The sequence below is a fragment of the Acanthisitta chloris genome, unplaced genomic scaffold, assembly GCF_000695815.1.
Source record: "Acanthisitta chloris isolate BGI_N310 unplaced genomic scaffold, ASM69581v1 scaffold10029, whole genome shotgun sequence".
Classification (NCBI taxonomy): Eukaryota; Metazoa; Chordata; class Aves; order Passeriformes; family Acanthisittidae; genus Acanthisitta; species Acanthisitta chloris.
Genome location: NW_008689846.1, coordinates 76108 through 98806, shown reverse-complemented (window position 1 = coordinate 98806; position 22699 = coordinate 76108). Strand labels below are relative to the sequence as shown.

Here is a 22699-nt window from a genome sequence, read left to right as displayed (position 1 = left end):
TGCAGGTGAGCAAAGCAATCCAGGCATTGTGGTCCTTTGCTTTCTGTCAGCCTGGATCAGAGCATTGGCTCCACATGGCTGCAAGCAGTGTCAGAAAATCTGTGTGGGCATCTTGATTTTTTCAAGCCATAGGTTCAAGATTGCTGACTATTAAAATAAAACTCTGGAACAGGGATATGAAATTCTTTTATTTTAGCTGATGAATGAGGTTTCAATACCAGCTCAGTTTATAGCCATGTGAGTCATGCAGCTATTCTAAATATTAACCCTTTTATCAGCTCAGAGCCCTTTATTAGCCTGAACAGGATTAATCCTAGAGCAACACTCCTTCTCCAAGGAGGCTATTACTTCTCCTGCACACTTGGGGGGAATGTGGGCAAGTCTGTGGTCTCACTACTGCAGTGAGGCATCATTTAGGTCCCATTCCTGTTTAAGATGAGTTCTAACCATGACAACTTGAGGTCACTGCTGCCTCCAAAATTATTCAGCATCCTGCAGCACTGAGTCCATGCTCATTCCCAGCTCTGCTGTCAGCTCTGCAGCCCTCACAGCACCAACACAGCTCTCATGCAGGTCATGCAAGTCTGCTGAGCTCTCAGTAGAACTTCAAGGCTTTCAGTTCCAAGTCTTTAATTCCAATAATATTTTTCCTCCATTCTTTTCCCCTTTTTTCCACCTGCCATATCAACTCCAGCATGTTACAGATAGCACTGTATTGTAATTGTAATCCAAGGAAAAAAGCAAGGATATTTATGTAACTCCTATGCATCCTAAATGATAATTTATGACATCTCCAATACAATCTGTGATGCAGAAACAGCCTTGAAACCATCATCTGTCTTGCATTTTGTGGTTGATTGGTATCCTGGTCAATAAGGAGCAAGCACATTCCAGCTGGAGAGCAGACATGGTTTGTTGTGTTATGGGTTTTCCAGATTTTTAATAAGAGCAATTTCTTATGCCTTATTTGATCATCTGTTATCCTAAACATATTAAATCCATATTAAACCTGCCAAACCCCAAATTTCATTTTAAAAAAGGTGAAAAGTCTGATAATTATTTTAAATAAAATTTGCTCTATTAGAATCAGCATATGGTAGCAATTTATAAACATTTGCTGCTGTAAGCCTGCACTGATTGCAATGCCCATTATGTTGCCTCATATTAAAATCAAAATATATAACCTATATGTCACAATGATGCAGCCTCCAAGTAGAAAAGCCATCAGCACAGCTTGTAGCAAGAAATTCTTTTAAATTTTATATTGTATTAGCAGGATTCAAATTTACTGTTAATATCAGAAACAAAACAGTGAAAGAAGGAATGGTGCTTCCATGGAAAAACCCAAAAAACCATTATGCTCAGCCCATGGGAGCTGTTTTATTCTGCAAATTGCCAAAAGAAATGCTGGTTCTGACACAGTTCACAGGGAAAAAAAAAATCATACCAACCAAGGGAAGCAACGAGCGAAGCGAGTTCCTGTTCAGAGGTACTGCAAGAAATTATCTTCTTACAGATTTTTGAGACCACACAAGCCCCAAACTTTGCCTTCATCTTGTGTAATATTTTTACTTTCTTTCAGGATTGTCAAAGGAAAATTGTATGGTAGGAAAGTAAGACAATAATTGTCTGTTTTGGGGGAAGATGAAGAACAAGGGCTGACGTGATGACTGGCAGGATACAGAGCTTCTCATAATAGTGTTATTTTAGGGAGAAGAATTGAGCAGTGGTTGGTGTCTGTTGCGAGTAACGCTGTGCAGTTGGAGTGAAGAATAATCATGAAGGTCTGTGGGAGTCTGTCTGTTCAAGAGCAAGAGTTTCCATGTGAATAGCACAAATGTCTGGAAACCAGCAGGAAGGGCATGGTGCTGATGAGGGGAAGAGGGCCAAGAGTCAGCCTCAGGCCCCTCTCCTTGGAGAGCTGCAGGGAAAAGGAAAGCTGGACAGAGAAATGGGAGAATCCCACAGCTTCCAAGGAGGAAAGTCTCAACAGTGATGACCACAACAGATCTTGATGATTTCAAGGCCTGGTTTGTCTTTACTTTTAACCTCTAACCTCTAAAACCCTTTTAACCTCTAAAAACTGCAGTAATTATCCCTCCCCATCCAAAAATCCAGCAGAATTTGGGCATATTTGAAAAGTCACACCACTTATTTAGGTGCTCAGACATAAGTTCAGGAATCTGATTTTACATGCTCATGTTACCAAAACCTTTTCTGAATACTTCTCTGATGAGTGTGGCATTTATTTCATCTTGAGATGACATCCTACTTCTGGTTTTAGGATGGCTACCATTTCTGGATTAGGATGATCTAATCCACATTGCACTTTGTAACAAAGTCAACACCAAAGTCACTAAAATGCAATAACAATGAGTGAGCATTACAAAGAAGCAGAATGCACAACATAGATTACTCTATGCTTTATGGTTGTCACTTACTTCATGGCACTTCAGCATGACCCTCCTCTGACAACAGCAGTCATGACAGCAAATAAAAATGACAAAATGGAATGACTGAAACACTGCAGAAATTACTGACAAAGCAAGCAATCCTGTGAAATTGGCTGACAAACGGTTAACGACATGAAATGAATCTAATGGCAGAGCAGTAAAGTGAAAAATCAAGGCTTGGGGATTAGCCCACGTATTTCATCATCTGTGAAATCCAGACATCCTTTACAAAAAACCAAATGTAGGATCAATCCCTGTGCAGGTCTTGCTACTAAGTTCAGTTCTGCCTTACCTGTTTGTGAAAAGAACTTTTCCAGATATTCATGGAAAAAATTAATTTGGAGATGACCAAAACCACTGGCCATGGGAAGCATCACTTTTAAAACTTGTTATTCCAACACAGTACAGGTTATTTTTCCTAAAGGACTCAATTCTGCCTGGTTAAGCATCCTCCATAACTCCCACATTCATAATGAACATTTCCCACTACCAGGAGTGACGCCAACCTGCCCCAGAGGCCACAGGCACATTGTGCAAACACAGCCAGAGAAACACAAGCACCATTTGAAATAGAAATTGTTCCTCCCTTTGGCAAAGCCATCGATCATTTTGGTACAGTGCTGGTAGAGAGCAGCAGCAGTAGCTGTTCATTATTCCTTATTAGTACGCTGGAGCTGTGGAGGAAGGATGCTGTTTGCACTGGGGGCTGTGTTTTCTCTCCCCAGCAGCCACTGGGCCTATTCTGCGTTAATCACGCTGACATTATTCAGCTGATCCCAGCCCTGCACTTGATCATTACGTTGCTACGCGACCGCAGAGTTCACAGACAGAGCGAGCACTCCTCCCTTCACCTGACAAAAACCCTGCATTGCTCTTCCCTCCAATTCTTTTATCAGCTCCATATAGAAGTCAGTAGCCTCTCAAGTGAATTTATAGCACTGCTGTATTTATAGCATCACGATCGATACTACCACTACACAGCGCGTCCCCCTCGGCTGACGCTGACAGCAGAGCGTCACCTGCCAAGGCAGGGCTCTCCCTTGGGTCTTCCTCTCACTGCACGTGTGCATATCCAAATCTGGAAACAGGAAGCATGACCAGAGCTCATTACTGAGGCTTTAGTCCAGGGTATTTGGGTCCAACAGAGCCCCATACTCACAGACCCTCAGCCTCTCCTGTAAGGAATGATGAGCAAAACCAGAGGAAGTGATGGTCACATGTTGGGACTTGACTGCATGGATTGACCAGATGAAAATCTCTATGACCAGGGCTGATTGCCATAATTTCATAAAGGAAATGATGACCAGAATTGGGAGTGGAATCTGGAACTCTGCTCTTGAACCTTGTGATCAAACCCTTTCATCATGCTTTTAGTAGTACAAACCAAGCAAGTGCATTCTCTTGCTTCTTCCTCTTTTTCCTTCTCCTACCAGTCTCCTTTTCCCTATCCCACGGCTGGTCACTGCCACGGAGAAGCAGATGGTTTCCAGCCAAATGTATCCATGCTTTATTTAAAAACCTTGAAGCTTGGTGTCTCCATAAGAACAATGGCAAACTATAAATACACTGCCTCAAATTATTGCTAACCCAATGTACAGAGAACAGAAGCAAGTCTAGGGTTGTTTGGATGTAATAATTGAGTAGTGCTGCTCAGTACTGTAGAATGATCTCTTCCTAATCCTCATTTATCAAAACCAAAGGAGTTTCTGTAGCAAGCCATTACCCAACCATCTACAGTTTAATTCATCCCTGTGATAATGGGGCAATTGCTGGGAGTGAACTACATCTGTACTGGCTGTGCAAAAGGCATTTCTAGTGATATTTAGGCTCCCACTCTGGGCTATAACTTCATGCATGGCCCAAGAATCAAATACATATTTTTAAATTCATCAGGCTGCTGGTGCTGTGAACATCACCCAAGTGAGCCTGTGAACATTGTTCCTATTTATAACACTTCCCAATCCTTCTCTTTGGCTGAAGGACAGGAACAGGCATATTCATTTTTTATCACTTTTCCTTCAGCAGAGCTAACAAGTTGCTCTTTAATTTAGCAGAATCTCTGCTTTCCTGAGCTAAAATTCCTTTTCTCCCTTTCCAATGCTACCTCACAGGAAAGGGCTACAAGCTCTTCAAGTGCTTATCATAGGCTTTATAGTATTAAGAAAAAATCCCAAGAAACTCCAGGAATTTTACCTTTAAAATTTAAATATTAGCTTTTATGCTTGACATTTTCACAAGATGGTATTCCCTGGTCATAATATTTGACAGCTTTGTAAAAAATTTTGTCAGTTGTGCAATCGGGCTGGGAGAGCTGTAATTTATTTAACTTCTAAAGTGATAAGGCAGGAGAAAAAGCAGTAAAATAAATAAATAAATAAAGCATTTACCATGTATCCATCACTTGTATTTTCTTGAGGTTTGCTCAGGGAGTGGAGAGCAGCCAGGAGCCAGGCTGGGGTGAGTTAAACCCTGGGCTTCTGAATCTACATGTGAACTTCTCCATTTACATCTCTCTACCTTACTCTTGTGGAGATGAAAAGGAATTGCCTGCAGTGCCTCTGAAAACATACTCTTAATATCTGTAGATAGCTGGTTCTCTTCTGCTGGTTCCAATTTATTACTTCACTTAAAAAAGAAATCCTGAAAAACCTTTTCTGATTGTTTTAGCATCTTCAGTTCATCTCATAGTTAAAAAATAATGCATTCACATCAGTTCTGAAAACAGAAGGAAACAAAGCACAGCCCTCTTACCTCCTGTTCCCACTGGGAATTTTGTGGAGGTGTCATTTTCTCCCACAGTCAAATGGCAGCCAAGAGCTTTGCTGCTCTATGCCATTGCCAACTTATCCTATTTATTCCCTCAAAGCTCTTTTGGCATTGGATCCTCTCTCTAGTTTCCAAAGATGCCTCTTTGGGTTTACTTTTCAGGAAAGAAATAGGATTTCAGCCACATTAATAATGCTTTGGGTGGTTTTGTTTCCAAATTGAGCCTCTGTATTCCATAATGAAGACACAGTAATTTGCCAAAGCTGAGTTAAAAGAATCAAAAATGCTCAAGGACAGAAAAGCAACTAAACTTTGGAACACTGTCCAAGACAGGTCTTTCTCTAAAATGTAACTACTCTTGCTTATGTGATGCTTTGCTTTTTTCCCAGCAGTTTTTCAATTTATTTTTCTCAGCCTTTATAGCTCTTAAAATGTCTTTTCACAAAAAAAAAAAAGTATCCCTATTTACTTCTACTTTTCATTTTCCTCTCAGTAACGATAATACTGTGACATATTTACAGTACACTGTAGTTGGTAGCCTCAGCTATTTTCCAATAAAATAGGGATCCTAAAGATCTCTGCTGTCACCTGGAAATAACTATAAGTTTAAATATAAAAGAAGATAAATAATATTATACTAACTATCAAGGTCTAGCAAAAATAGTATTCTTTTTTTTCCCCTGTATAAATACTTTTCCTGTACAGCCAACTCAATTTCTGCTCTGTTTAGTCAAGTGCCACTGACAAGAATTCCAGAATTTCAGTGGTTTTCTTCCATTTCTTCATCCTAAAAATTGTATTACCTCCCTGTCACCAGTTTGATGACTTCCACCTTGCAGGAAATAATATAACTCCTTGAGGCTGAGGCTGTTGATCACACTGTTTTCAGAATCAGCATTCGTTTGCAGTCAACAGAGCCACCCTTCCCTTAAAAACAAATTTGCTTCATGCATGCAAAGTACAGAAGCTTCTCCAAGGCTGAGTTACTTATTAACCAGCAGAATAATTCTAATAAAATTTACTTAGGTAGTATCTTTGTAAAAAAACAAACCTAGCACTGCATTTCTGTGGAGCAATCTGGGCTAAACAATCTGCAGTATTTCAGTAAAAAGTGCATTTAATTGCTGCATGTCAAGCCAAACCATTCCACACCACAAAGAGAAACATCTCAGTCTCTTAGAAAAAGGAACAAAATTACCTTTTTTTTTTCATAACTGTGGATTTCATGATATTATATCCACATTGCACAGAAATGTGACCGCACAATTACTTGTACATTCACCCAATGGTGTCTGACTATTGTCTGTTACTTCTCTCTCAAGTACCTTTCAGAAAACACTTAAATTTGAACTCACTGCCCTGCCAGGGATGCTGCTGTTGGGAGAAAGAAGAAACTTCCTTGAACCTGTGAACATCAGAAACTATTCACTAACCAGTGCATGCAAGAGAAAGACAGAACTTAAACCCCATAATACTAAGGGGCAGAGATACTAAATTAACTTCTTAGCAACAACATGAACAGCACAAAGTGATTTCAATGAGTAATTTTCTACAACAGCCTTGATAAAGTGGATTATGAGAGGTCTCAGTGTGAAACAAATGACACCACACAGTGAACGTGAAGCAACGCTAGGCAAAACCACTTTTTACCTGTTTGAAGGCAAAATATCTTATGGGACTGAAGAAAAATTAAATTATCACCAGAATTTAAAATGAAAAAAAAATGAAAGAAAAATACTGCTTAAAAATAAATCTAGGTAACTCACATCAAAACAACTGAAAGGTTTGTGCAAATTGTCTTACAAGTTGGAGAAGACTGAAAAAGTTCCTGTCCTATGGTTAGGGCCACACAAACATGGAGAATGTAAGAAACTCTTGTTTGACATAGACTACTCATTAAGGAGACATCTAGAATGGAGTACACTCTTCTTCACTCTACATTATTAACAGGGGAAGTTAGTGAAGGGATGGCAAAAAAAAAAAATCAAGCCTTTATCAGAAAATTATGTGGTTAATTACTTTTACCTTGTACTGAGACTTGCAGTTTTCGTTCCAGTCGGTGACTCCAATCCTTCCCCTGGCTTTGAGGATTTCTCTCTGTTCATTTGCTGGAGTATTGAGTTCAATTCACTAATCACATTAGCCTTTGGGCCTGAGAGAATTGGGCTTTTCACCTCCGGCACATCACCCCATAGCTTAGATGTCCTTTGGGGAACAACCTTAGCCATGTTGGGCTGCACACTGATCGGGGGAGGGGGCGGAGCGGGAGGAGGGATAACAAAGCTGTCTACAGTTTCTTCGATCAGCGCGTCCTTGTAAAGTGCATTGCTTTTGTTGATTATGGGCTTCATTTTTGGCTTAGGAGGTACTGGGGGTTTGTCCACCAGAAATGTTTGCCCATCTGCATAGACTGTACAAGTATCCACGTTCTCCCCCCCTTCCGAGGATAAGGTAGAGATGCTGGACACTGTTGAGATAGTGCTGGTTGTCTCTAAGTGATGGTCACTACTACTTCGACTGTCTACCTCCTCAATCCCAGAGTCAGTGACGTTATCAAAGCTGTCAGGGGGTGGCAGAAAGGAGGCAGGCAAACAGTTTGAAAGACCCACTTGCTTTTTACTGTCTAAGGAATTTGTTGGCTGGCTGGGGGCGAATGGTGCGGGTGCAGGTGTGCCATTTTTCCTTTGCGTAATCAAGTCTGTCAGAGCCGAGCCGGGAGCTGCGCGATCGTCGGGGATGTCAAAGCTGTTGGCGAACTCTAAGGGAGGGGGAAGTGGCTCAGTGAACATAAACTCTTCATCGATGTCGACTGAGGCTAGGGGTGGTGGAGGGATGCGGAACGGCAAGATGACAGGGTCGTCCACGGAGCTCGCCGAGACGATGGTTTTGGCGGGAGATGCCGGTGGCTCGGTTGCAGCAGGTACGTTCAGCTCACCTTCTGCCTCCTCACTCCCCTCTGGCCTCTCTGGTGGGGAGTTTTCAGGGCTCGGTTCCATTTCAGCTTCCTTTTCCTCTTCATCATCGGGCGTATCATCTGACTTCGCTGTGTCCACAGTATGAACCATCAACAAGCCAGCTGACTTCTGCTGCGAGGTATCCACGATGTTTATCAACATGTTTTTCTTCTCCTCAGCTTTCTTTTCTTTCCCTGAATCTGTCTCATACTTGTTCTCAGTCTCCTGCCGTCTCAACAGGCCTCGAGTATTTTGCCTAGTGACAGTAGCAGTAACAGGAAAAGTCGTTTCCATATTGGGTCTCAGCTTTGTATCGATGTAAAGTGGTTTATTAAGGTCAGTTTTAACAGTGTCTCCTTTGCCTGGAATCTGCTGTGTTTGTTCTTTCATAGCTCTGTCCCTGGCAGAGAGCGCGAGGGCTAGCGGTGAGTTTGGATCTAACAGCTTTCCTGTGACCGGATGAACATAACTATCTGGGCTGGACACATTCGTGGACTTAGCTGCCACTGCACTGTTTTCAGTACCTTTCGTTTTGGACGAAGCATTTAATGTCCTTGAGTCACTCTGAGGCTCATTGCTATTAAAAAGACTTTCAGGCTCTCTAGGTGCTGGAATTGGAGATGGTGACATAAGCTGTCTGAAACCATCTTCACTACTAAACATCGCTTCTTCGGTGAATTTAGATTGCCTCATACGTGGTGTTGGTGGGGTTAGTCCAACATCCTCATCTCCCAGGTCTGTGGAAAGGAAGGCTGGAGAATTCCTCCTCGCTTCCAGCCTCTTTTCCCTGTCCCTCACTGCCCCTGCAATGGCTGCTGCAAACGGACTGCTGACACCCAAGCTGTCGTCGGGCCGGAGTTGCCCAGGTTGCTCTGAAGACTGAGGATCAATCTCCATGCTGCTCCCTTGGCTGCTTTTCCCACTGCTGCTGGTGGATGGCTCTTTCACAATTATTGTTGGGATCGGAATAGAGCAGGTCTTTTCTGGACTGTCCTCAACATTGGATTGTTTCACCAGCATTCCCTTCCGCCTCGCTGGTTTGGCCGGCACGTAAACTGCTTTGCTTGCAATCTTCCCCACCTCGGAATATGGGTTTTCTGGCATCTGACCCCTCTTGCTCCTGAAATTTGCCTGAGCTGCAGCACTCCGACTGTACAGGTCTTCTGAGTCCAGAGAGTATCGGTCCAGTTCTCGTCTGTAATAGATCCCTTTGTCCCTTATCATCGTTCCCACACTCTCAGGCCTAACCAAGGTAATTTTTGCACCTGAATTCTGATTAAAGGGAGGTTTAATAGTTCCATAGCTCCTTGTTGTCAGGGATTTGGGAGAGTTGTACAGAGAGGGAGAAGGTGGTGGTGGTGAAGGAGGTAAGGACTGTGGTGGTGGTGGGATATCTTCAGAGGTGTCAGGCATTGAAAGACTTCTGGTAAACTTCAGCATAGGAGGAGCCAGAAACTGCCGTTCTTCCTCTGTTATACCTAGAAATCAGAAAGTTCATTTAGAACACTCTTCCACTGGGATCCCTCATGCTGTATTATTTCTCTATCCAACCCAAAATTCCAGGGTGCATTTCCCACAACACGAGGCACAATGCAAAATTATAAAAGAGGTCTTTTGGTTGATTCCTACCATAAGAATTCTTTCTTGTTGAACTTCCAGAGCCTCAGATGCCAGAATTGAGAAGGATGCTACAGAATTTTAATTAAACTGATCACTGATGTGTAGGCAAATGTTTTGGGTTTATGTATCATCAAGGTAGCTGTAGAGAAGCACATTTTCTTTGAAAATTATCAAACAGGGAAGACATTCTGTGCAGAAGAGTAGCTTCTGCCTTGCTCTAGCACTCTATAACTGCATATAATACTGCAACTTGGAAGCCTAATGAATTTTTAAGATGCATTTGAAATTTCGCAAAGGGACTGTGAAGATCCTATTGGGGAAAACAATCATAATGTTTCATTTGAAAAGATGACATTAGATTATTACAAATACAGCTTTTAACATAAATAAACTGGGCAATATTGGGATAGTTTGGATGCTAATTTTACATCAGCATAATGCGTTTCTAAATTGATAAAAGTCACTACTAAGATTACTACCATGAACAAAGCAAGCCCAAATTTGGTCTGCTCTTTCTTTCTTTGTTGTAAAATCATCTATTGGCATCATTTGAAATAAAAAAAAAGGTGAATTTTAGTCCATTTGATCAACAGGATTTTTTGGTAAACTACTCAGCGTTACAATGCTTTCATCTCAATAACAAAGAAAAAGGGGTAACATTTTGCCCTAATGCTTTTCAAAAGACTTGTACTGATTTATTTTTTTTTTTTTACTTATTAGAGGGAACATTCTAAAGAAAATAATTAAATTATAATTCCATACTTGCCTACCGCCATCAAAGCAGAATGTGGAAATTACATCACCTTACAAACTTCTTTTCTCATGAACTTTGTATAAAAATGAAACAGTCACCCACTGAGGTAAAGATGTTGGAGAAATATGCTTTAAGACAGAAGCAAAGTTACTAAAAGCATGTGAATAATGCACAAGCAGACTATACATGAGAAGCATTTTACCTATAGATTTTTGTCTTCTCATTGTACCCCGAGGTATACCCAGAAAAGGACCTTGAGGACTCCCTGGTACAGTGGGCGTCATCACAGCAATACCCTGTCTCTCATACATGGACTACAAAAAAGCAAACAAAAACCCCACAAGCATTAAAGCATGAAAGTCTCTCCCACATGTAAATAACTCTTCTGTCATAGCTGCTCATCCATTATGCCTTTTACTTAGAATTGTATGGAAAAGAATAAGCTAGGTGTTATTGTCATTTTGGGGAGGAGGGAAGGGAAAGGAGAGGCTGAGCTTTATTTCCGTGCTCACAAAATGGAGCAGCTCTAAGTGGGGCTTGTTGAAATTATTTACAAGGCAATATCTTAAGTTTCCAGCACATTTTGAATGCTGTAAGAAAAATGACACATGAGCAACTGCATTTTAATTCCTTCACTTCCAAAAAACCTAACCACACAGCCCATGGGGATTGATGTTCTCTCTGCACCAAGCTGTGCACTCTCTTCACTTCTGAAGACCAGACCTGTTCTTGGAGTCTCATACAGACTCAAGCTGTCTTGTGCAAGGTTACACTGGCAGTCAGCATCTCAGCCAGGAACTGAGGAATGCCACCTGAATCCCAATGCTCCCAACTGTTCCTCCTTCTGTAGGTCATCACAAAACTATTTGTTTTCTGCCTCACAGAATAGCTTTAATTTCCTTCCACCCTAAGCTGCTGAGAACAGAAAGTGCTTGTTGCATCAGGACTGATGCTCTTTCAGAGGGGTAATGGAAAAACATATCTAAAATGCAATAAAAACAATGATTTTTTTTCACATGCAAAGTTTTGTAAGAGCAAATTCTGCAATTGAATAATCCAATTTCAGAGTTCTGGGGTTTAATTTTTAATACATGCTATAGTATTAATGTCAATTCATCCCTTACAAATCACCATGCATTATTTAACCAAGGAATTATATATGCCATTAGGAATAATAAAAACCTGTAGTAGGAGAAACCTTCACATTAGTGGGAATGGTGTGGCTGCACTAACTCTGGTGCTGAAACTGAAATAGCATACCTTGACTTTCAGCACCATTTTGCAGCTTGGGCTTAGTGTTGTATTGACACCTTCAAGTTCAGAACTCACTGGGGTCTCCCCAGCTCCAGTTCAGTAACACTGAGGGAGCAGTGCTGTTCACATGAGGGTCTCAGTATAAACACGAGGACATAATGAGAAAGGTTTTATAGGGGATATATACTCTTTTGTCCCAAAACTACTATTAGAAATGCACAAGTCGACCATGCCTTAAAACTTACAAGCAAATAAAAGTAAAAGGAGTATAGAAAGCAAAGCTTCTACATTAATTTCTGTTGTATGCCTTGCACATTGCCAAAAGACCCCTCGAACCAGTTCCAGAAATGCAAGTAGTACTTCACAGCTCCCACTCACATTCATATCTGTAGCTGAGGGAAAACATCTACTAGAAGGCCGCTGTTTTATAGTTGCCACTCTTGAGTCCACAGTTGCATTGTCTGCAATTCTTGATGGCTTGGAAACTGGTACTATTTCATCCACCTTATCTGTAATATAAAAGTATTCAGTAAAATAAATATCATTTGTCCAAAAAACCGGAAAAGTTAAGTATTGCAAGGTCAAAGGAAGAGATTTACTTTTCAAAAAAATGCAAAGAAAAAGTTTTTTTGGCATTTTAACAAGGCAACGCTTGAGCATCATAAGTCGTGCAAGCCGAGCACTTTTTATTGCTGCTACATAACATGCATGCTTTAGTTTTAAGCCTGCATGCATTTAATGTTTACTTAGTGTGACTCGAAAAACAATCCTCTTCTTCAAACCTTCAAAATGTGAAGGGAGAATATCTATATAGAAATGGAAAGAAGACCTTTAGAAATAATGAATCCGTACAGCACTGTTTCAAATAGAGATAAGCAGACTGTACTTAGTCATCAGGATGTCAGTGATATTTTGGACAATAACAAGTACTCCAGAAGTGCTCTTTTATGCCTGTTCTCCTTAAGTAATCACATCCTATTTTATTCACACTCTTGGATTTGTAGACTAGCATTACTAACTGCATCATTTGTTTCATTATTTCAATGAAACTTTTATATGCCTTCTGTATTTTAAGAACTGGACAGTTTGGGAATGTATTTAGTTGTGGTCAGAAACAGACCAAATAGGCAAAGTCCAAATCTGAATGAGAAACAGACCAAATAGGCAAAGTCCAAATCATTTGGACTTCAACATTTGGATTTGGGATTCTGATCTACCATATGATGTGATAGCAAAATATAGGGAAAACTTTAATCAGGACATTCCAAACTGAGTGCTAGTGGTAGCCCCATCTCCAACTTTGGTCACAAACAAGGTTCATCAACATTTAATACATAATGTTACTCCCTCAGACTGAAGACCTCAAAGTACCACATAGCCAACTAATTATTGCCTGACAGCTCCTTTTTTGCCACTTATACAGCTATGAAACGAAGGCACAGAGAAATTAAATCACTAGCCTAAGCCACCAGAATAGTCTGAGTTTTCAATCTGTACTAGAATCCAAACTTGAATCATACCAACAGGTTTCCTTACTACGCCTTCCATTGCATTTGGTTTCCTGTATCATGTTAATTTAGTGTCTTTTCCTTTGAAGTTTCACCAAAGTCAGGATTAGTTACACAGCCTGTGGTGTCTGTGTGAGTGGAATACCTTAGCCTGGCTCCTAGGCTTCCACAACGCGAGGCACAGCAATGATACCTTTCAGCAGTTAGATCCATCTCCCAGAAATTTATTTGCTCCAGCAAACAAGGATAGCTACTTCGTTAGGATACTATAGACTTTAAAAAAACCCAGTTTTTTTGTGGTCTAGAGATGGTGTTACTATGCCAAGTATTGGATTTACTGATTTTTTTTTACCTCTCACTGGAGAGCAGTGCACTCAGGGCCTTGGATATTGATATGGATGGGAATAAGGCAGAAAGAAAAAAGCTTTTGATCCCTCTAAACAGTAGATCTGGCTGATGCAAGAATGACATTTTAAATGGGAGAAGAAGAGAGGGAAGACCTTTTAGCCTTCTGGTTAGGAAGAAGGTTGTCCTAGAAGTGGATATTTCAGTGTCACAGAGAGTCAGGGAGCAGGCAGGAAAGGAAAGGCTGAGCAGGACCAGTAAGCTGAACATTGCTGAAAACTGTCTCACAAGAGTGGTGTTGCTGTTTCTTTTCAACTGAAGTTAGCATTCAATTCTTTTCATTGGTCTGCTTTATTTTTGTGGGTTTTAAATCATCCAGTGGAAGGAGAAAAGGAAAAAAATTCTTAAAATCATCACGTATTCAAAAATTAAACAAACTTCACGTCACATTTCATAAGTTTTTGTAATACAAACTGTCAACTTCTGAAAGAAAAATATCTGCACTTCTGCTCAGCAAAAGGCATCAGAAAGCAACGGTGTCACCATGAACATTTGACCTATACAGCAAAAATATTGCTAGACTGCAGAATTGTCCTCAGGGGATCTATCACCAAGAGCTTCAATCGGGCAGAGATTTCCTGTTAAGTCTCTCCCACTGTTTTCATCATCCCAGAAGCCAAACAACTGGTCTTTGGGATACAGAAAGAAGGAAGCTTTGGAAACTGAAGCACTAGGTACTCAAAATCTGTACATAAGAAATATAAATATACCGTGTAAGAACTGATCCCCTTTATTTTTAACAGACACATGTAACCATATACCCATTCAGACAACAAAAAGCTACAGGGCAAGAGTGATGAGGCTATGACAGACACTTGAAAAGCATGAAAATATTTGTTTGGGGATGAAACATACATACCCTCCAACTGCACTGATTTTGCTAGACAACACTAGAAGTCAGATCCTAATTTTGGATCTGACCAAAATATCAGTTGGTACCAATCCTTAATACCATCTACTATTTCCAGGTGGAAAAAAAAAACCCAACTTGGTTTTGTATAGGTTTATTGCAGGTTTTTGATTTGTAGACAGGTTCTCAGTCCTTCTCACCCTATGGCTGTTCCCATTTGAGTGGTGCTCTGTGCCTTGCTAAAGCACTTTAAATGGGAGAGGAGAGTGGGTTAAAGCTTAAGCTGCTTTGCAAGGAACTCTTTAGGGCTTCCTCGCGTGGTACTTCCAACGGCAGCACTGCTACACCTGCACAGCTTCTTCTTTTGCTCTACTGCCTTGGATCAGAAAGCAAAGGTAGACTGGAGGTTGTTGGTTTGAAACTACACCCAAAAAATGTGAAGTCATGGCATCAGCCAGCACATGGAATGAGGTTGGTCCTAAATGGCAGCAGCTATATGGCGGGTCCTGCAGGATACATCAAAACCTTAACATCTGGCCACAACTGCACCACCTTCAGAAGTGAAAGCACTGTGTAAAATAAAAACATTCTCACTCTATTACTGAATGTGCTAATTAGGCCAAGAAAATTAACTGGCTGAATTGTATTTAGCTTCATCCAAACTCATCCCAAAGAAAGAAGATGTAAGCATATTGGGACTTTACTCATCTGTGCCTCGAACTAGGCTGTTCATGTCCACAGTACCAGTGTGCAAACCACTTCTGCACCAGCACTACATGTTCCAAAGGCCACATGTACTGGAATAATTTGTCAGGCTTACTAATTGCTTTCTCTCCCAACCTCCTCGTGACCTCAAATACTCTGCAGCATGCATTTCTCACATCAGTGAGAGGGGAAGCTTACAAGCTTATGTTGGAAACTCACTGAGGATAACTTCACAAATAATTCTGACAAAAAAGAGAAAAATGCCACGAAATGGATGCAAACATTTGCACCTGGTGGGAGGTGTATCACCCGTGTGGCCAAAGAAGCCTGCCTCCAATGGCATCTGGATGTAGGGGAAAGGGAAGAAATATTTGGTAGTGGAAAAAGCCTACACTGGAGGTTGGCCATGCCAACTGCATTTCCTCCTTAAACCAGTTACTTAGCAAAGTACAGCCACAAGCACACACGCACACACACTTATACGGGAGCAATTCGTGGCTGACTGGTAGGATACCAAAATATGATCTGCTTCGTTTTGAATAACCTCAGTCTCACAGAAAGACAGGGAAGAAGAGTCTACGTCTCACTGGACAGAGAGCACCGCTCAGTTGTAATCATAGAAGAGGATTTTTAGGCCTACAGTTATTCTCTAGTATTTTTCATTCATCACTGCTTTGCCATATAAACTCTTCTGAACCTTCCCGAGAAGTCACAACGGCGTGTTGAGAGTCAAACACAGGAGCCATGCTACACCTGTGAGAACTAGTCACCACCGCTCAAGGGGCTCCTGGTAACAGCATCCTTTCGGAGGACTGTCAGGGATACCACATGGAAAAGCCAGTCTGATGCCTCTGCATGCATATAGCAATTTGAGTGCCACTATATTAAATTCCCCCGAGAGAGGTAGCACCAACAGATATAAAATAATTTATTGCAAAGTGCGTTTCCATCTGCCCTGTGGGTTACCAATGGGCCCCGTGCCCTGCTCAGGGTGCCAGCCCTCAGGAAATTAGACGGCCTAAAGGCACAGAAAGTAGTTGTGTTTTATCAAGATGTAGGTTGTCTCTGATGAAAAGCTCTTAATCACAGACAGAGTAGCACAGTACCCAACAGCATGTCATGACTTTTACGTTCTCAAGAGGTCTGGCTGCTAGGCAAGTTGCTTTTTTCTTTTTTTTCTTTTTCTTAAATAATTAATATCTGTGATAATTACTGGGGACAGTCTCCTCCTAATAGATTTGTTGCAGGAGATGGCTCTTATCCCCAGAGAACACATTGCTTAGTGACTCCTGTTTCAATTCCCCAGACTCTCTCAGAGGAAAAATTATAATGCTGCCCATCAAACCACCAGATCCATCATAAAAGGAACTTTGAAAACGAGAGTCAGGTGCCTAGATAGATCTGGTGGCACATCACTATACAGCCCCCAAAGAGAAATATGAGGTATGATCCTGGCAACATTACTTATTGTACAACATAGCCAAGACATGTGGATTAGCTCCACCGAGGGTCTTAGAAACTCAGCTGGTCAGACCCACAGAGGATAAGAATGATCATGATCCGGTACAGGCTAACCCCAACACCTCAGGCTGGCATGCCAGAAACACCAGGCAAAGACTGATCGAACACAGTTTTGGAGGCGAGTATTGCCAAGACCTGTATACTTACCACCAAGTCCCGAGTGCTTGCTCAGAGGGGATGGGATAATGGAGAAAGAAAACTCAAAAAACAGCTGCCTCAAGAAATGACTTGTATTTGTAAGAAAAGCAATGAATGCCTGGCACAGAGTAAAAAAATGCTTGTATGAAGTTAAAGTGAAAGAACAGAGGCAAATGTTCTTCAAATACCAGCAGCACACATCGTTAACAGTGCAAATATAAACTACAAAATGTTAGACTAATCTAGTCAGCCAGAATACAATGTTAGCCAATGTAGGAAATGGTTGAATTCTGCCACCGATGGCCATATGGCTAAGAATTAAAAGGACAGGCACATTAAAAAAAACTCTAAAAATCCTATGGAGTGGTTATTTTTTCTTCCCTCCCCCTTTTGCCTGGCGTGTAGGCATGGGCAGCGAGGCCCTCTCGGTTATGGCTCTCTGCAGCCGCCCACTGCGACAAGGCAGGGTGGCCTGCGGTGGTTCTCGAGAGTCGCTCGTCCCTTCGGCCCCTGGTAAGCACACAGTGGAGGATGCCACTGCATCCTCACCAGTCCATGTCGAGGCACAGGTTAACTCGACATGGGGGGTGGCTCTTTGGGAGATGCGCGTTTCAAGGACCTGCGTCCTTGGCTGCTTGAGGAAAGCTAAAATCTCTGACAGGTAGTTATGGATGGCTCTTGGGGAGGTAGCCACAATGCCCAGCTGCAGCTCCATACGGCCCATGGACTGGGACATGAGACCCATGGACTGTGCATGCTCCCTCTTGATATTTTCCAGCAGCTGCACAATCCTACTGTTGGTTTCCATCAACAGCTTCTCTCCCTCTGTTAGCTGGGGCTGCCCTCTCCAACCCCGATCCCTAGGGACAGGCTCAACACCGCAGCGCTCTTCATTCATTTCATCATTTCCCTCCTCCTCAGGAGAGTCACTTTCAAACTGAGGAGTCCTACTGAGTGACTGATCCCCAGGAGACTGTATGTCCATGGTACACTCCGGAGTCCGCGCTGGCGTTTGAAATCCCTCAAAATCCTCCCCAACGTTGCTGTGCGTTTCAGACGAGGACAACGGCCACTGCCAGCTCTCTGTGGTCCTGGCTGGCGAGTCTTCGTCAGAGGCAGGCACCGAGGATTCCTGTTCTTCGGCCGGCGTGGACAGCGAGCTCCCTCGGTGATGGCCGGCTTGCCCCGAGGATCCAGGAACCTCCCCATCTTGTTCCCCAGTGACATCTGGCAATCAAATAGAGGAGCAACAACCACTGTATCTGAGGCCAGGCAGATGGAGGTATCTACATGCATTGGACAACACATAGAAAGAAGCCAGTTGGGAAGCCAGAGTGTATGTGTTTGGGCAAACGGAAGGGCGGACTAAAGTTTAGTGACTGCATTGGGCACGTGGCACTTGACATTATTAACCACTTTTGGTATCAATGCACACTGTCCTGTACCCAGAACACACACAGCCATGCTGCATCCCAAGGCAGGAGCTACCAATTCACCTCATTGTGACTGTGACAGGAAATGTCAGTGAACCTAGCAAAAAGCTCACCTATGCACTGCAGTGGTGTCAGTCAGAAATCCCTGGGACGAGCTCAGGGCCAAGGGTCCAATTGAGCTTCCTGGGGTGCCAGATGTGCTCCACCACTGGCTGAGGGCAGCCCTTTGTTGCTCTGAAGCACTGCTGGCTATCTTCACTTTTGTCCGACGTCTCACGTCACCCCCACCCCCAGTGTGCTCTCTCCCAAAGCACTGCTGCAGCGAGACGGTGGCCGTCCGTGGGTCTATCCCGCGAGCAATGCCCTCTCCAACGTTTGCCAGATTTTTCTTGCTCTTTTCTCCAAACAGTAGGAAACACTCTCTGAGGGCATTGCTCACCGGGATCTCATCGTCTTCTGAAAATGAACTGAGTTTTGCCCTCCCCTGGCTACCTCTTCCCTTGCCTGAGGGCACACGGTGAAATCTGGGTGCAATCCCCGTGGCAGCACAGTGTGCACAGAGGCATTGTTACAGATGTTAAGGAGGAGGATATTATCTATGTGCTTACTCTAAATCCTCCCCTATGTAAAATGCCTTCCCAAAGGCTAGGAATGGCTCAGCCTTTTGCACCCACAGCGATCACAGCAGAGCACAATCTGCCCAGCTCCATTCTGCACCGTTCTGGATTACGTGAGGCTGTGGCAGTAACTCGCACCTTTTCCATGCTTCAAATGAAAAACCTCTTTTGGTTTGAGGGGGACAATTCGGTTACAAGAGATTAATCTGGGGCAGTCTGGCTGAAATGTTATGGTATGGTAGGCCAAAAAACCTGCACTCCTCATGCTCAGGCAAGGGATAGGTGAGAGAAGCGCTGCTGTCTGTAGGACTGGGACCTGATCAGCACTGGCTGACTGCTGCTGGCTGTGCTACTCATGCTGCAGTGGTCTGAATGCCAGATCAGTGTCATGCCTACTCTCTGGCATCCCAGTCTTTGAAAAAGCTATTTTTAAAGGATTAATTTCTGCTTTTTGGAATACTTTATATGCTGCTCTTCAGACCCCAATGGAAGCTGTAAGCTTACATCTGCAAGGTGTTGCTGAGGTCATGTTAAATGATACTTTTGGTTCTGTTCATGAATCAGGGGATTTTTTTGCTTGTTTTTCTTTAAAAAATATTTTATATGGTTTAAAATGAAAGCTCCTTCTGACAGACCCAAGGATCCCTTCTCCTATATATCAATCCTTGTCTACCCTAAAGTGGCACTCAGTTCTACACCCAAGTGCCTTCAATATGATACTGCTCTAAAAGGGATTCTGTGTGACTTAATAGAATGATGATTTTTAAGTGCTAAAATAATGGATATTATTAGTGCATTTAGCATATTCACTACTCCAAAGTATTCACATTCAAAGTATTCATATTCCCTCTGTGTCTGGCTAGACTGTCCAGTTGCATGTTTTATGGAAAGTGAGGATGAGATTGTATTTGTAAAAAGGCATGAGCTCCTTATGAAAATGAATTTTAGGGACAAACTGTCATGCAATCATTGGCTCTTCCACTCCATGAGATTTGAAAGGGACTAGGTATCAACCTAACTAATCACTGCTTCTTCCTTTGCAATTCTTCTCCCACTTTGTCTAATACAGCCATAGCTGCATTCCCTCATTAACAAATCTCTCTTAACAGCTAGTGTAGGACCATGAAATTACTTCTCAGCATTTCCCTATTTGAGTACACATGAAGAAAAGAACAAAAAAACAGGGGACCTATTCTTACCACACATAGCAAACACACATTTCAGTTAAAGGCTATGGAATCGGAGTGAGATAAGGGATCAATATACTCATTCTGGTAGAGCCACTGGTCATACAACATGTCTTGGTATTTCCTTTGACATGCATCAGAAAATTCCCTGTATTTGAAAACTCCATTTTCCTGACAAGTGTTCTAAACAGAGCCCACCTAACAACTGGTAAGCAATAGAACCAAACTAAACTAAAAGTCAAAAACTGAAGCAAAATAAAATAAAAAAAACTCCAAACCCCACACTGATTTATGAATATTTCTGTAAATGGCATCACTGAATTTGGTTTGTTCAGATTCAGGGGAACCATAACACTTTTGTTATTTGTGCATATTTACACATTTGCCAGAGGCTTGTGAAGAAAAAAATCTCTCTAAATGCATAATAATAAATTTTTGCAAAATTCCTAATTCCCTATGAAAATTTACCAGTTGTCACCCTCCTAATCAGTATTTTCAGCCTTTCAGAGCTGAAAGAACAGCATCTGGCATAGGTGACCAATAACACAAATGACAAAGAGCACAGGCAAACAGTGTGTGAAAACCCTTGGGCAGAAAGTTAACTGTGGAAACTCTTGGCGAATACTTATGAATAATGAATACATTCACAGGTTTTAGGCTAGGTTGGTTAACTTGGCTGGCAGTGAAAAGGAGGAATAATCATAACTGTTATCATTCGTAACAAGCTGTTCGACATCTTTAGTAACTCCAGTTTCTGGAAGCTTTGTGAAGCATTGACATGGGGCATGTGGAACAGGCACAAACTTTAATTCAGTATGGAGCAAGCATGGGAAAACTGCCTGAAGGGCAGTGGCTGACACCAACTTGATGAACATGTCAGTCTCTGCCCAAGAAATCTATTCCTTGATGACCAAAGGTTGCCCTAAATTCAGAGCAGATCTTGGTCAGATGGTTGCACCAGTGGCTAGGCTGGTATCGTGGAAAAGGTGTGCCAGGCATAGTAGGGGCACTGGAAAACTTGATTCAGCCAGAAACTGTCCTCATGTTCTAACAGCTGCTGACAGCAGGATTGAAGCTGGCTGATAAGAGTGACCTCAGCTGACTGCCTTTACCTCCTTTCCTTGTGACTTCCAAAAAAAGAGAGAGAGGGCACTGCAACTGTCAAGTCAAAACTTGCCATGGACCAAACTATGTACCAATATGGTTGATCTTACTTGGTCATTAATTTGCTTTAAAAAAATCTATCTCTTCAAACCAAGCTTTAAATAGAGTGGGTACAGAGAAGCAGAGCAGGCTTCCTTGGGTGTGTAGCACAGGAAAAAGGTCAGATTCTCTGATCATTTTGGCCATTTCCACCTTACACACCATTCCTACATGCAGCACTTTGCTCACAGTGATATATACAACTTACAGGCAAAATAGGTCACTTATGTCTTTTATAGATACCTTTACACCTAGTGATAGCAGCCATGAAACTGGCAGCCTCCAAGGCTGTGACTTGCTTCATATTCCTAACTTCATGTGCTTTGCTTTGCCAGGGCATGACTCCCATTTTGATCCTTAAATGACCAAGTAAGGGACTCAGAAAGGAGCATGCATAGAGGCTAAGGGGAACAGAAACACCTGCAAGTCAGCGAGACACTGCACTTTAACTTCAGTGTCTGAACACTGTATTATGCAGCTATTTCCAAAAATCCCATGGGACTCACAGGTTTCTGAAGACTGTTTGTTTTGCCTCACTGATTCTGTTGTGTTTAAAGAAAAAAAATGAGATCTGGTATTAGAGTGGTCCATGTAATAGCAACTAGTGAACCTCCATCAAAGTCCTGGCTATCTTCCTTCCACTTCTGTTAGACAGGTTCTTTGTTTCTGCAGCAGAGCCTGTAGCTGCTGCCTGTCCCAGTGTCTGCACTGGGCTGATAACAGAGCTTGGTTGGATGTGGTGGATCAGCAAATACTCCTGGAGGCCACAGGAGAACTGCTCCAATGTGTGCCTGCAGGGGTGAGTTGTGGTTTGACTGATCCTGTCCTGGACATGGTGATCAGAAGCCAAGTTTATTCCAGCCTTTAGATTCATGAATATGTCCATTATTTTGGAGCACTGCTATACCATGCTGTCTCCTTGCACCACATCATTCATTACCAGCAAGAGCCCTTTATGTTAGTTGTTAGACATACTTAGGATTGCAGCAATTATTGGGTTGAGATACACAGAGAACTGAACAATTAATTGAGCTGCAGGGGTAGAGGACTGAGACAGAGGCCAAGAACAGAGCAGGGCTTTGGATATACACAAACTTTAGAGACATCAGAAGTATTTCTTTAACTTTTGTTCACTGAAGAACATTTGAGATTTATGCCTGTGTTGTGCCTTACCTGCCACTTGGACTGGCAGCTGATCCCTCCCCTGAGATGTGCTGCTCTTTAAGCATCCCTCCTTTTGAAATCCCACCATTTCTGTTTCACCTCTGCTACTGGATCGTTGCCTTTTCCATTATCTTTCCTTTTCAGACTGCCCACCAGTGGAGCTGGAC

The 22699-nt window shown here is 42.3% G+C and overlaps 1 protein-coding gene across 1 annotated transcript in view; it reads right to left on the bottom strand.

Annotated features, from left to right (window-relative positions):
• SHANK2 (SH3 and multiple ankyrin repeat domains 2) overlaps positions 1 to 22699 on the bottom strand; it is a gene marked incomplete at its 5' end in the record, with an annotated part of 39679 nt that overhangs the window by 3867 nt on the left and 13113 nt on the right. Inside the window, 4 exons of the mRNA XM_009081588.1 lie at positions 7245 to 9651; positions 10402 to 10425; positions 10777 to 10861; positions 12180 to 12310. Of these exons, the coding sequence (XP_009079836.1) occupies positions 7245 to 9651; positions 10402 to 10425; positions 10777 to 10861; positions 12180 to 12310 (2647 nt within the window). The remainder of the gene's footprint in view (positions 1 to 7244; positions 9652 to 10401; positions 10426 to 10776; positions 10862 to 12179; positions 12311 to 22699) is intronic.